General features: G+C 38.3%; 1 protein-coding gene across 1 annotated transcript in view; it reads right to left on the bottom strand.

The window, feature by feature from the left end:
• ptprfa (protein tyrosine phosphatase receptor type Fa) overlaps positions 1–15,624 on the bottom strand; it is a 246,360-nt gene that overhangs the window by 94,198 nt on the left and 136,538 nt on the right. The window contains exons 5-7 of the mRNA XM_067458880.1: positions 7,809–7,997; positions 3,560–3,577; positions 425–535 (exon numbers count right to left, since the gene is read on the bottom strand). Coding sequence (XP_067314981.1) covers positions 425–535; positions 3,560–3,577; positions 7,809–7,997 — 318 coding nt within the window. The remainder of the gene's footprint in view (positions 1–424; positions 536–3,559; positions 3,578–7,808; positions 7,998–15,624) is intronic.

The raw sequence follows: 15,624 nt of genomic DNA, 5'->3' as shown, positions 1-15,624 counted from the left end.
AAACATTTTATAATCTTTTAAAGTGAATCAGTTCTTTCCATTTCAATTAATAGGTTTAGGATTGAATGATTCACTGATTTAAAGAATTGTCAGCTCAAAATTGCCTTTTGTGGCAATTTCACTGCAAACATTTTAGAAAAACATAGCTACTGTATGTGCATTACTATTCAGAATCAATAAAATTAAATGTTCTTCTCATTCATTTAATGAAAAATGTGTGAAAAACATTTCTTGATTACTAAAAAATGAGTCATCAATGGAGAAGTTCTCCACTGCAGAATCGTGCTTCTATTAAGACAAATGGGTGATCAAAGAGAAATGTGAGTTTTTGAGCAACAGGTCCTGTTCTGGCCGTGGTAAAGCCTGTATGGAGAGCAGATCGAGATGAAAAGGATAGGGCTTTGGATTTGGTTGAAGATCTTACCTCTGACGTAGAGGTTGGCAGGAGCGGAGTAGCGGGTTCCTGCGCTGTTCACTGCCACACACTCATACTTGCCCTGGTCCGACTCCTCGCTGTTCTCGATCTGCAGCGCCCCTGCAAACACAACATAAGCAATCACAAACCGACAGAAACGCTCTCTCACACACTCACAAACAATCGACACCTCCATCGTTTTTAACGAGGGTGGCCCGAGGAAAAGAAAAAATGTTCTACACACTTCATTGACTAACACTCGGCTGGCATATGACCTTTCTTGTCTCTCTAAATACTTAAAGAAAAGAGCAACATCTTTCAATCCATAATTCAATAAATCAAAAGTAAACAGAGTTATTTATTAATTGTGGCAAGTAAAAAGACCTGCAGGCTACGCCAGCTATAACTGTCACTGCACATAAGCTCTGCTATTCTGCTAGCCGAGCCCGAGTGGATCTATTAAGACGTAACACAGCTGCTGAAACCACTGTCAGTGCATCCTCAATGCATCAACACAATAGAAAGTACAGGTGGACTAAAAATAAAAGCTTGTTTTTTTTTTCTGCCAGCAATATCATGACAGTTAAAGTTCTCGCAGTTCATTATCTCCATATCATACAGCCACTTACCTGGATTCAGCATTCTGTTCATCTTAATAACACACATAAATGAACACACACATTTCATGGACATATTATTCTGACAAAGGAAATGAAGTAATTAACTCATTGGGTTTTTAGTATGGCGGTGCTGTTTGTTTGCGTGATGTGACATACATCATGCAATCTGTGGATGATGGAAGCACACCGAGAAAACTAAAAATGTTGTCAGTGTATTTCAGAAGTAGTCCTGAAATGCATTATGGGATGGGTTTAAACGTGTGCATTAACAATAGAAACATAATCGAAAGACTGTGAGTGTATGAGACCTCATTACGATACTGAGCATTAACCTCGCTCCAAGAGTGCATTATACAAACGAACGACCCTTTAACACACTTACAGCACTCATAAACACATACACACACATTAGATCTGTTCCAAACCCCAGTGAGCTGCCTCGCTGTCTAAAGGCCCGCTCACACCAAGGACAATTGCTATAATGATAAAGATAGTTCTAAAAATCATTTTAAACGTAAAAGAATTGCCACAGAACATAATTATAACATCAACGGCACAGAGAAAAGACATCTATGGAATCACTTTCAGAATGATTTTTTTCAGAATGATTTTTTTTTAGAATCTACTAGATTTCAAAGAGCTCAAGCATTTAAAGTGGCAGCTGACAAAACTGCAGCGCATTCGCAGAATAAACAGAATTATATCCTCCACTGAAGGGGACGCTAATATAGTTATTGTTATAGTTATCTTTATAGTTATCGTCTTTGGTGTGAGCAGGTCTTGAAGTCTATTTAGGGATCAACCATGGTTATTATTGTTAACTAAAACTATTAAAAAAAATCATTACTTAAAAAAATTAAATTAAAAAATGAACCGAAATACAAAAAATATAATGAAACTTATTTCAGCTAGCTGCCAAGGCAACATTTCTAATTGTCATTTAAAGTTGAAGTACTAAAATAACTAAACCTAAATAAACTAATAATAGAAAGTAGAAACTTAATAAAATTACATATAAAAGAAACCTAAACTTAAAAAAATAATAATAAATAATAACTTTTTTTTATTCAAAATGTTAACAAAAATATAAGAGTATATCAAAATACCACTGGCATTACTAACTGTAGCTTAAACACCAAGGCCATGAGTTTGATTCCCAGGGAATGAATGGACTGATAAAATGTACCGCTTGAATGCAAAGTCGCTTTGGATAAAAGCGTCTGCCAAATGCATAGATATATGATTTCAAAACGTGTATCTTTTAATTTAGTGGTGTTCTGTTTGCAATAGCTTTCACTTTACGTCTATGATACCTACGAATGCAGCTCGACAGCGTTTGGAGCAGAGCCATGTCTCTTTCTCTAGTCATCAGGAAAGCAGGCTATTCTATCACTTATTACATATGAAACCCTAGTATCCGACAGATGCTGAAAGATGTCATTCTGCCCTCTCTCAGTCTAATCTCGCTTTCTCACCCTGATATTCCCTCTGAAGAGATTAGCTTAGAGATAGTTAAATTTCTTTTTCTTTTTCTTTCTTTTTTTACATCAGTCCTGTCACATCAACGGTAAGCTTTTCTATCCCTCAGTCTGGACTCTCTTGCTAAAAGCCTGAAGACGAGAGGTGCTTAGATAATACAAACTGTCATAATGACATTAAGTTTTTCTCCTGCGGGAAATGAGATGTTGTCAAGGTATCTGACAATTTCTCAAAGAGCACTGCAGCTCTGCAGAGTTATTGATCAGACTGACTGCCAGCCTACATCTTTGAATAAAGGTCAATTTAGATCAAAATGACAGTTAAGCACATTTCCCCCAAATCCTCATTACTGTAATACTAAAAAATAATAATAATAATAAAAAAAAAAAAAAAAAAAACGCAATTATATGTATATATTATAATATATATTGAAAAAATGTAATAAAATCAGCATATGTCTATACAACAAATACTTTGATGTATTAATATTACTGGCAATGTTAATATCATGCATTTATGTAATAAACTAAATTATTATATATCAGAATAAAATTTGAATGAATATATTAATACAGAAATAATTTAGCTATAATATTTGGGGAAAATGGGTTAAATTAACATTAAAACAATGTCACGATGCAAACTTCTTAATGGCGCTTACACCGATTTCATTTTATTTAAGCAAAATGTAATATCTTCTTCAGAACATGTTCTTGACAGGTTTTGTGAGATTCCCCAATAAAGATGTTAATTGGATGGATCGCTGTGGAGAAAACAACAGCAGGTTTCCGGTGGTTCGCTATAGCTGTCTTTAAACATACTGATGTATTCTTTTCAATTAGGCTGAATCAGATGCCCATTAGTGAGACAGACGAGCAGAGGTTCATGCACAGAGACGAGGCCGGATTGAAGACGAGGAGGAGGAAGACAAAGAGAGAGAGAAGACTCCAGAATGGGGACAGGGTGATGGAGGGGGGACACTTTGAGGTGAAAACGGAATCGAAAGATGACTCATTTGGATATTTTCTGTTTTCAGCATTCTTACCTCTGATTGGTGTACCACCTGGTGAGGTAATATGAATGCAAATAAGATTAAAGAGAACAGTTAGTGTGAAAGACAGCGACAGAGAGAGATAGAGAGAGAGATAGAGAGAGAGAGAGAGAGAGAGAGAGAGAGAGAGAGAGAGAGAGAGAGAGAGAGAGAGAGAGAGAGAGAGAGAGAGAGAGGGAGAGAGAGAGAGGGAGAAAGAGAGAGCTAGAGAGATAAGAGATGAGAAAGATGAACAGGAGAAAAAGATTTCTTATTTAAGAAGCGGCATGTACAGTCTCCCTGAAGATGTTTGGCTCTTCTGTTCTCAGTGTGTGTTAAGTCACATTGCGTAGTTTACATTTGCTGCTTTTGGCCAAAAACATACTCTACACAAGCACACAAAAGAGTGTTGTACACACACAATGTCCGTTGAGTTACTCTTCAGTACAAGGGAGTTAAATGTCTGTACAATCAAAACAGATGTTATTATTCAGGTAACTGGCTAGAAACATGGTGACATTTTGATTCGTTGAAACTAAACTGCACAGCAAAACATGAAAGTAGTGGACTTAAAAAGGATATACACAAGAAGCGTTACCACTAATATCTGCAATAGAACCCCATATGAAGCTTCTACTTTGAAATGAATTGCATTTTGACACGTTTTCAAGCAGCATGTGTGAAATCAAGCTTGTTTAGCAAAGACTCTGAGTTCATGTACTTGTGTAGAGTATGTTTTGACCTTTAAATGACTAATTCTTGTGACCAGCTGAGCTAGTAATAAATTCAAGGGTCTTCTGCTATTTTTACAGTGATGCACAGTCTACCTCCAGCACAACTTTGGCCTTTGGATCCGACCACAGCTGTGCTAAATAAATACAGTTGTCTGATGCAACACAGAAGGAAACCTTTTTTAAGAGTGCAAAGCAAGAGTTCAATCTCATTGCACTGACTGACCCTTGAGTCTTATTTTCAAAAGAGAAAGTGCCTTTTTTAACTATGAAAAAAGTGTTGTCTGTTGACTATGATGCAGATTCTTTTTAATCTGGATCATGAGGCAACCATTCCACCATGTGAAAACAGTTCGGGAGGGGGGTCAGAAACACGAGGAAACCCCTGTAAACTGTGTGGATTGTGATCCAAAGCCATCAGCAGTTTACAGAAAGCCTGGCGTACACTGGAACCCTCAGAAAGCCCAGGATGTCCTAAAATCCTGCTGACAGGATGAAGGACTTTGGGCAGAGTCTGCAGTGTAGCATGAGCATAATGAAGAATAGAAAGACTTTACTATATCTTCACTATGGCTAGAGGGAGAAAACTCAAGTATGCGTTCATTTTTCCCCTTAAGGAGCAGTTGGAAGTAAGAGTTCTCTTTTCGCCGGCAGTCGAGAGACAGTCACTATCAATCCTGGCTGTATTTAAGACTTTAAACAGCAGCTAAGCTGGACATCTATTATCTTACTGAGGAGAAATCAATAATCAGCCTGACACATCTCTGTTCATAAAGATCTGCACACCAATCATCATAAATCACCTCTGCCTGAGAGCTTAGTGTGCTAACGAATCGGTAACAAATCAGGGGATTTTCATCTTTTAATCATCTGCCAGGTAAAAATGTTTCGACTGCTAATAAAAGTAATTACACAATTTAAGAAAATGCTCAATTTGAAGCATCATGCATGTCCGTAGCAAAAATGTTGCAAAAAATTAACAGCCAAAATGGATTCTTACGATTTGCTTGAGCAATGGACTATTTTCACAGACTGTGATGTAGATAAAAAAAAAAAAAAAACAACAACCATATTTTGTGTTTTATTACCTTGGCATTAAAATACAGAAACCTACACTGGAAAAAAATGTTGTAGAAACAATTTTTAAAGTCTATGCTTGGGTTTCTTCTTTTGCTGTTGGAGCAAATGGGAATGCAACAGTTATAATTGTTGTAATTTTTTCGTTCAGCACTATAGAAGCTTACCCAACTATGGCGACTTTCCCTTTTAAGGAAAGGGAAAAGTCCTTAAAAGGGAAAGTCCCTTTTCCCTTTCCCTTTTTAACCCTGAAAATGTGAACAGGGATGGTGATGTTAATCTACACTAATATCTGAATGAGGCTTGACTCCTGACCTATAGTCTACCTGTGAGTGTTTACATTGAGAGTAGCAGGATTACAAACCCTAAAACCCTCTCATCAGCTCTTTCCCATCTCTCTTTATCTGATTCTGCCTCCCTGTCTGCTTATCACCCAGCTTGCATTGTAAACAGATTGTTGATTGATGTCCAGGGAAGAATCACCTGCTTCAGTGGGGTTGGTGGTAATTACTCGTACACAATGACATGTTCCAGTGAGATTAAGGTTCCGTTTGAAGAGGTAGGTATTGAATCATGAGTGCTTTTCCTATTTGTTCCTAGCCGTTCTGTAAAGGTCACGAACTGAAAAATTGTTTCATTAGCATTCGTTAATGGAAAAAGGCCTTCACGCTAATGGCTGGAGAGCAAAGCTAATCTCAGGATCAAATAATGGACTGTATCCAAACAAATAAATTATGTGATTGTCTGGTAGCTGCGAGATGGATTGGCCGAATGGGAATAATATGACAAATGCGGAGCTGTTTGACGATTGATGCAGGATATGATTGTTGACAGGGGCCGACGATTCTAATCAAAACAAATCACTGTGCTGTCATTTTAATCATGTTTGTGTGTCCTAACCGGAGGGTTATGTGAATAATAACTGCGAGCCAGTCTGTCTTCCTGTTTGTTTCCGTTTACTTTAAGACATGAAATGAAACCGGAGGCTCATTTCATCTGAAATGTCACTTGTCATACAGATGCACTGCCTTAGCTGCTATGAAGCACAATAGCAGGATTCCCGAAGACGAAAAATCCCATTCATTTCCTCCACAGAGATTTAGTGAATGTTAACCTTTCCAGACAGACCTATGAGCTCGTAAGTTGCTAAGTGTTTAATTGCCAAATTCACAGTGAAGAATTAGACTACCATGAATATTTAGCATATTTTGCAAGTGTCATTGGTAAAAGTCTTTGTAACAAGGCTGCGTTTATTAGACACAGTAATATTGTGAAATATTATTACAATTTAAAATAACTGTTTTCTATTTTAATATATTTTTAAAAGTAACTTATTCCTGTGACCAAAGCTAAATTTTCAACAACATTCCTCGAGTCTTCAGTGTCACATGATCCTTCAGAAATCATTCTGATATGATGAAGTGTTCAGATGCAAAAGCCGCTAAATGTCACCTCTGTCAAAAATGAGATAATCATATTGAGCAAATGCTCTCCGCACATACGTTCATTAAATACTTTAGCTTCAAATCCGCTAAATCCCAGCGTCAGCCCATTCAGAAATAGCGGTTGGCACAAACCGCCCAACGCCGCTTCCCTTTGATGGCAAAATCCAAAGACCTAAATCGTAATTTAAATATGATTTCAAGATAAATGATGGCGTGCGTATGTTTTACCGTTTACATATGATACCATGTGTGATACTGTGTGTGTCATTACCGTTGCAGTGGTAATGACTGGACTTCGCGAATAGCAAGTAACCACAACTGTATTTCTTGTGCTTCTGCAAAACTCTGACATCGCAGTCCCTTGATTCGCAACTTGATTCGCAACTGTGTGGATCAGTTTCTTCACTGTCATACATTATAAATTCTGCTTTCATCATTTGCAATGTTTCCAGTTGCATCTGTAGTGATTTTGCAACTATTTTCTTTGTCTTGTTGACCAAAGAGGTGGACACAGAGGTTTTTGCACAAAAAGCACATTCATTGACTAGTGACATTTCTGAAAATGAGGCATTTCAATAACTGACTAATAACCTTTTCAGTGCCATTAAAGTGAAATTACTGAACCTAAAAATAGAAGCCTGAAAAAAAGAAGCTAATTTAAAAGAAAACATGTCAGATGGACTTAGAGGATTTTTTGCATCTGAACTCTTCAAATACTTTCAAGTGTTGCAATATGATTCATCTGGGAGCTGGTTTGGTTCAAGGCTTAGAACTCTTTATTGAAGAATTTTCTGAAATCCCTATGGAGAAAATGAATGGGAAAAAAATCCTTTTGTGCTCTATATTGTCTTTGTTGTGGAGGTTAAAAAAGACGAGGTTAGAAAAAATAGCAGGGAACGCCGGCTTCAATGTATGCAATCATCATCTTTGCAAAAAGCGAGTGCACTCATTAGAGTTTATTCTCCAAGCTTCTTCTGCTGCTTTTTGTGTGTTTACAGGGTGCTTTTTTACCTGAACGGAGTTGCTTGATTCGTCCATTGCTGCTGTTAATGTCGACAGGCAGGAAGTCTTTGAACCAGGAGATCTCCGGGTCGGGGTTCCCGCTGGCGGCACAAAGCATGGTGGCAGTGCGCGTTCGCTCCACCACCTTCAGCTGTGGACCCATGTCTATGGTCGGGAAGCCGTGAGGGATCTGGTCCTCTGGAAAACACACACACACACACAAAACGACAAAAATAGAGGTGTCAGCACACATGACTGAATTGCATGATAAGCTGAGCTTTTTCGGTCGGAAAAGTGGCACGGCTCATTTTTCTAAAGCCCAGCTCTTACAAATGTTCGTGCACAGGACCACCCGGGGCGAGTGGTCTGTAGCAGCTGAAATGCGTGACTGTAAGACACAGAGGTGGAGTAGAGATCACGGTGTGAAATCCACCGCTAATGTAAATACGAGTGGGCCGAGGCGTGACTAATCCACCCGTGGTGTTTCTGGTCATGGATATGTGAGGGTGAGAGGGGTGATTTCCCTCCGGCTATAGTGACACCTCACTGAACTTCTGGCTCTGCCTGACCCACAGTTTGACTACAGGAAGTCTAATGCTGGCATTGCTAAATTAGGCACCATTACAACTAAAATGCAATGGTAGAATTACATGTTAGTTCACATGTCTCTTTTGCACAGCAGAGGACATATTTTTTTCACTTTAACTTTTTTCCATATGCAAAAAGTAAAATTAAAGATGTATTTGTGATAGGTCTTTTTGAGGGTGTGATTGCATTTTTTCAGTGTGCGGGTGACTTCAGCTACTTGGTTGACAACTCTTGTTCTAAACACATGAGAACTGACTGGCTTTTATTTTTTGAGCACATGCAATTCCTTTTGATGATTATTATGCATTTCATCAATGGAGGGTCTCTGATTGTGTGACTACATACATCACTTAATAGGAAATATGCTCTGTAGGGATCATTCGATTAAATCAGCCTCATGTCAATCCAAACCTTGGTGACTTTTTTCCTCTGGTGAACACAAAAATTATATATATTTTTAAATATATTTTTTGTGTGTGTAAGTGTGTGTGCTCCACAGTACAGTAAAGTAGGTCAGGTTTGGAACTATGGGTGAGTTATGTTCATTTTTGGGTGAACTATCTTTTGTTTGTACAATTGCTCAAAAGTTTGGAGTCCGTAACATGTTTTACTGTTTCTGAAATAAGTATCTTATCCTCACCAGGGCTGAATTTATTAGATCATAAATACAGTACATAAATACAAATAGTATTATGATTTAAAATAACTATACTGTAATACATTTTAAATGTAATTTATTCTTATGATCAAAGTTGAATATTCATCATCATTCCTCCAGTCTTCTGTGTCACATGATCCTTCAGAAATCATTCTAATATGAGGATTTGCTGCTCAAGAAACATTTATAATGATTATGAATGTTGAAAACAATTGTGCAGGTTCATTTTCAGGGTACTTTAATGAATAGAAAGTTTAAAAGAACATAATTTATTTGATAAATCTTTTGTAACATTATAAATGTCTTCACTTTTAAAAAAATTGCCGTTGATGCATCAGAGCACATTAGCATTTACACTACACAATACAATGTGAACACCTCTGAAAGTGGCTTGAGAGAGCTGATCAAAATACACCATTTACTCCGGCATTTAGTGCTTCTCATTTATGATTGCACTGCTTGAGATGGATGTCACTACCAGATGTAAACAGGGTCTTTGAGGCAGGGTCTATGAGTCTCTCTGATATGTGGTTGAGTGGTAAGAGAAGGGAACGGCACAGAAGTTTAAATAATGTGAGTGTTTTTATGCATGCTAGAAATGAGAAATGAGGAGTGGATGAGTACAATCAGAGAGAAACCAAACAGCATCCAGCGGTCACCACGCTCTCACTGCTAGCAGATAACGGAGGATATAACAACTTTATGCAAATGAGCATCATTAAGAACAGCAGGTGCAGAAAGGAAACATACAGGACTAAATGTTCTTACAGTTCTCCGTTTATGTGCTAATTCAGCTTTACCAACACACAAGGGCTGCAGAATTAATCGAGATAACATCAAAACTGTGATATGGTAGTGTGATTATTAAAAATGTGATTTAACGTCCCACATAAACTCAATTTCGGGAGCTGCTCTGAGATTGATTCGCTTTACCATTGCATATACAATGAGAACAAAAGACTGGATTCTTCATTGCATCAACTGAAAGAGGCCTGAGCTTGAATCTTTTAAAGAGAACAAGTCTTAACACTTATAAAAAAGTATAACACTTTTCTTAACAAGTCTTAACATCCAATGTTTTAAGAATGTTTTTAGATATTTACAGAAAAAATAAGACAACAATTAAGAAAACGTTTTAGTGATTTTTTTTGTGTGGTTCAAAAACCAATCATGATTTGAAAAGATATACAAATAAAATGTTCAACATCTCACATTCCATCTCGACGCTGAGAATGTTAAACATTGTTTATGGGTTTTCCTTTGCAAACACAATGATGAAACCGGACTCCTCTGTGGTTAAATTACGGTGTCACCGAAGCACTAAAGTTTACTTTTCTCACAGGAAGTTTCTTTAATGCACCACACCACAACTGGAGAACTTCTCTGTGAGACAATAGGAGAAAGCCTTCATAAAGAGCTTAGCATGAGAGAATATGCACAAATGAGGTGAGGGAGACTCCCTGGAGAGCTAGCCCTCCATCTGTCTGTCTGCCTGCCTGCCTGCCTGCCTGTCTATCTGTCTATCTGTCTGTCCGTCTGTCCGTCCGCCCGCCCGCCCGCCCGCCCGCCCGCCCGCCCGCCCGCCTGCCCGCCTGCCTGCCTACCTGTCTGTCTGTCTGTCTACCTGTCTGCCTGCCTGCCTGTCTATCTGTCTATCTGTCTGTCCGTCCGTCCGTCTGCCCGCCCGCCCGCCTGCCTACCTGTCTGTCTGTCTGTCTGGTGATGTGTGAGGAACATGTGCCTGAGGAACACTCTGTCCTGCTGGAAGAGCTGCCTTTGTTGCTGTGTTTGTTTTCTGTTCAGAAGGTGCATTGTGGACTAGGTAAGGTCACCGTAGGGTCGCAATTATGCACCGCAGGAATTTGGGTGATATGCAGGTTTGGTAATAGACCCCAGTGGGAATAAACCAACACCAGCTGCAGAGAGATACACCTTTGGGATCTAAAGGAATTGTCTATTCCAGGTCACTGCCACGGGGGAAGGAGGGTTCGAGACAGATACTATTGTGTACTATTGTATCATGTGTGTTATAGTAGTTGAGAAAAAAAAATCACAAATGAGATTTCTTAAATATCTCAAATATTTCTCCTTGCCAGCAATATGATTAAAAGTAGCAAATAAAGTCAGATGTTTCCCCTGAAGAATCTCACTCCTCTAAAGTCGCAAAGGAGATCTCAATAGGGTGCTCAGTTTTACATGCCCAAATTTTCATGAATTTAAATAAATAATGCTAACATATTTAACAAAATGAAAAATTGCCTATTGGCACACTAACTAAAATAAAAGTACTAAAGTGACAAACTAAACTGTAATAAAAATTATTTTAATCTAAACAGAAAAAAAAAAATGGTAACACTTTAGTTATTTTCATAGTTAACTTGCAGACATTCCTTAATCCTATCAATACCTAAACTTAACCACTTACTAACTATTAATAAGCAGTAATTGGGAGTTTATTGAGGCAAAAGTCATAGTTAATAGTGAGTTAATGAGAATTGGATACTAATCTAAAATGTGACCAAAAATATATATATATTTTAGGCAACATCAAAAAAAAAATGTTTTTCAAATAAATATTTAGGGCTTAGATAGATTTACTAAACAGGGCAAATTAGCATGAGAGCGTAAAAAAATAAATAAAATGCAGATGGGAATAGAAAGTTCTTTGCACGATTTACTGACAAAATTAAAGAACACAGATGCAGCCGGACCATTTTCATAATGACCTATCTTCAGTTTCTACAGTATAAGTATATCTCGTGAGCACTAGCTACTCTCTGCTGTTTCAGACGATGACATCTTTGTCCTGTGTCGGCCACCGTAGCTTCTCTATGTGCTTTAAAGGCAGGGGTGAGCAGAGGGCAGTTGCAATTTGCAACCTCACCCCTCGAAGCCTCTAAAATGTACACAATTGCACCTTTAAATACACTCATCCCATAAATGTTGCATCTAAAAGGGAAACTCCTTTGTCTGGTTATCACCAGACCAAGCTCAAGTTAAAGGGTTAGTTAACCCCCCCCCCCCCCCCCCAAAAAAAAAAAAAAAATTGTTTTTTTTGAAAGATTCCATCTTTCAAACTTTAGTTAGTGTGTAATGTTGCTGTTAGAGCATAAATAATACCTGTAAAATTATAAAGCTCAAAGTTCAATGCCAAGCTAGATATTTTATTTAACAGAAGTTCCCTTTCAAAGCCTACAGCGAACAGCCGGTTTGGACTACAGCAGGAAGTGCAGGGATGTAATGACGTCACTAGAACCGTTTGTTGACTAACCCTCCGCCCACAAGAACACGCAAAATAGGGGGCGTGGTGTTGTTGCTCTCCCGTGGAGAAGAGCGCATTCAGCGCTTGCATCTCGCCGTTATGAGTTACGCATCACCTGTAAGACCTCTGTTCATCTTCGGAACACAAATGAAGATATTAGTGTTGAAATCCGATGGCTCAGAAAGGCTTTCATTGACACCAATGTCATTTCCTCTCTCAAGACCCATAAAAGACGTCGATACAAAGCCCATCTCACTACAGCGGCTCTACAATCATTTTATGAAGCGACGAGAATAGTTTTTGTGTGCAAAAAAAACACCCCCCCCCCCCAAAAAAAAAAAAAAAACTAAATAACGACGGGCTGATTTCAAAACAGAGATTTGAATGGTTATGATTCAGCATATTAATTCATGATTCGGATCCTGAATTGATACCAAAAGAGGTTTTGCACTGGTGCAAGCTGTTAGTAAATCTGGCCCTATAGTTTTCTTTAGAGTGTAACTCCATGAATGCTATATATGTACTGCAAAGCATTATAGCTTTGACTTTCTAGCTAACTTTTGTTTCTAACTTTTTTGTTTGTTTGGGTTTTTTTGTGAGAAATGTTGAAATTGTGAAAGGTGCTTGTCTATGCATAACCCAAAGCTACAATGCCAGAGCATTCTGGGTGGTTGCCAGGGCCTCGCTCAGGTGTTCTCTGTGTTGTTTAGTTTAGTGTTATGAGGTTGCTAGGGTCTTGTAGGTGTTTGTTTAAAGCCCCAATTCACAAGAGTCATGCACCCCCTAGTCTCTCTGATATCCTGGTCCCCTAGTTAAGGCTCAGGTCTCTCCTTCAGTGTCAATCTTAGTTTTTTTTTTTGCCTGCCTTAGCAAGCACCACTAAAATAGAGACGTTTCATGCCCTGCAGCAATGCAAATGTGTAGACTGTGCCAACAAAATTATCCAAAGTGCTCCAAAAACAAAATGCATTGAAGAACCAATGGTAAGTCACTTTTGAATCTGGGTTTCACACGGCAGTTTGAGTTTTTTTTTTGTTGCGTAAACTCCACAGTGAAAGGTCGCTACGTCACACTCTCTGGAGACTTTTCGCATATCCAAGACTTGTTAAAGCCCTTTGTTAAACCTGACGGCTGAAGAAAACATGTCATACCTCCATTTGTGCACTTGAAAGAGAAAGAAAATCAACAATCAAGGAAAACCCTTGAAACTCAATCACCCTTATTATATATTATAATAGGGTGACGTGAATAACCGCACCGACAGCACGGCTGCGTTTTTGACCAGCTCACAGCGATGATGCCAGGGCGCATCATACATTCAGATTTTCCCACAGTAATTTAACACCAAGGTATTTAATTAAAGCATGCAAGGAGCTTGAAACAGGGCTGGCTCACCTATGACAAATTAGTCAGGGGGAAATATTACGCCTTATTACATGACCCCAACACAGCCACGGTTATGCAGAGGAATTTATGGATTAGTCTCTCCACCCTGTAATCCCTGAATGCTGGAATCACGGCAGAACTGACAGCCTATCAGTCAGAAAGAATTAGCCACAGAGATGACGCCGTCCCGACATGCCTCACCGCCTCGCTCGCAAACCGTCACCACATTTCTGCCTGCGCGTGGAAGCTTATTGCCATGGCAACCCTTAGGAAAACACATCAGAAAGATCGGGGGCGACCCGTTCTCGGCCGCTGGAGGAAATAAAATGAAAGACAACATTCTCCCTGTCTGTTTCCATCCCTGTCTTACCTGATAAGTTCATCACCTCAGGGAGATTATTAAAAAAAAAAAACAGACTGAACATATTACACTCTGTAAAGCAGACGATAAGCAGTGTGTCAGTACATATTGCCGTTGCCAAGTGCAAACACATGACTGCACTTCTTAAGGACTAAACTGACAGTTAATGATTCAACATAGTTTTAAGACAGATTGTAGCATCTCAATCACATTTTAGAGTCTTTCTTTATTAGGGATTGAGCGGCGTGACCTATTATTATCATTATAATCATCAATAATTAATCATAATAGTTAACACAAGTCAACACAAACGTTTTATGTATTACATAACATGCCTACAACTGCATGATAATCCTTTAAATTAAATACTTGAATTAATTATATTATTTTATGTATGGATTTGAACAATTTATAGCAACTACTTGAATTTGAACAACCTGCTCCAGAAATAATATTATTATTATTTAAAAAAAAGGATGTATTAATTTATAAGGATGCAACATTTATAATGTTACACAATATTTATATTTCAAAAAATCCTTTTCTTATAAACATTCTATTCATCACAGATTAATGAATTCTATTCATTCAACATATATATGAAGCAGCTCAACTGTTTTCATCATTGATAATAATAAGAAATGTTTCTTATGCATCAAAATGTCACATGTGGTCTGTTTCTGTTGTGTTTGCACTTGTCACATGTTCCTTTGTTCTGTTTCCCGCCATTTCTCGGTTGTCATGGTAACCCTCGTTAGTTTAGTCCTTTTTCAGCTGTGTTTAGTTTATCATCATCTGTGTCACCTGTCCCCCTCGTTGTGTCAGTTATCAGTGTGTGTATTTAAGTTGCTCATTTTCAGTCACTTCTTGTCCGGTCTGAAGTTAAGTTCATGGGATTCTAATGGTGTGTAGTGTTCTGGTCTGGTCTGAATTTGATTCAAATAAAGCCTGTTTGTTTGGAAGTCCTGGATTTCCTTCATCCTCGCTACATCTATCGGTGACACAAATTAGCATATTAGAATGATTATTAAAGGATCATTTGACACTGAAGACTGGAGTAATGATGCTGAAAATTCAGCTTTGATCACAGAAATAAATTACATTTGAAAACATCCTCAAATATATAACAGCTATTTTAAATTGTAATAATATTTCCCAGTATTACTGTCTTTACTGTATTTTTAATTAAATGAATAAAAGTGACTAATAAAACCTCTTTCAAAAACATTAAAAAGTCCTAACTTTTGAACTGCAGTATGTAGCTAAACCTCTCTTACACAATTTTACATCACTTAATGCTTTCACACTACCCAGACATAGAGTGTATAAAATGCAGACAGAAATCTGTCGCACTTTGCATCGCAGGTCAGGTGTGTATGAAGCATAATGAAGTGGCCCATTCAGTCAGACATGCGTCACGATGACCTGTCCGCCCAGCTCTGGTGTGTGTGTGCAGGGACAAGACGCCTCCGCACTGGGGCTTTTGTTCTCCGAGTGTTACTGTGACGAGGTGTTTGGCTCAGTATACCTGCTGGATTCTCAGACATTTCTGGAGGCATATGAAAAAAAA

Source organism: Pseudorasbora parva, chromosome 12 (assembly GCF_024679245.1).
Source record: "Pseudorasbora parva isolate DD20220531a chromosome 12, ASM2467924v1, whole genome shotgun sequence".
In the NCBI taxonomy this organism is placed as follows: domain Eukaryota; kingdom Metazoa; phylum Chordata; class Actinopteri; order Cypriniformes; family Gobionidae; genus Pseudorasbora; species Pseudorasbora parva.
Note: the sequence above shows the minus strand (reverse complement) of the source record. Positions and strands in the feature narration are given on the sequence as shown.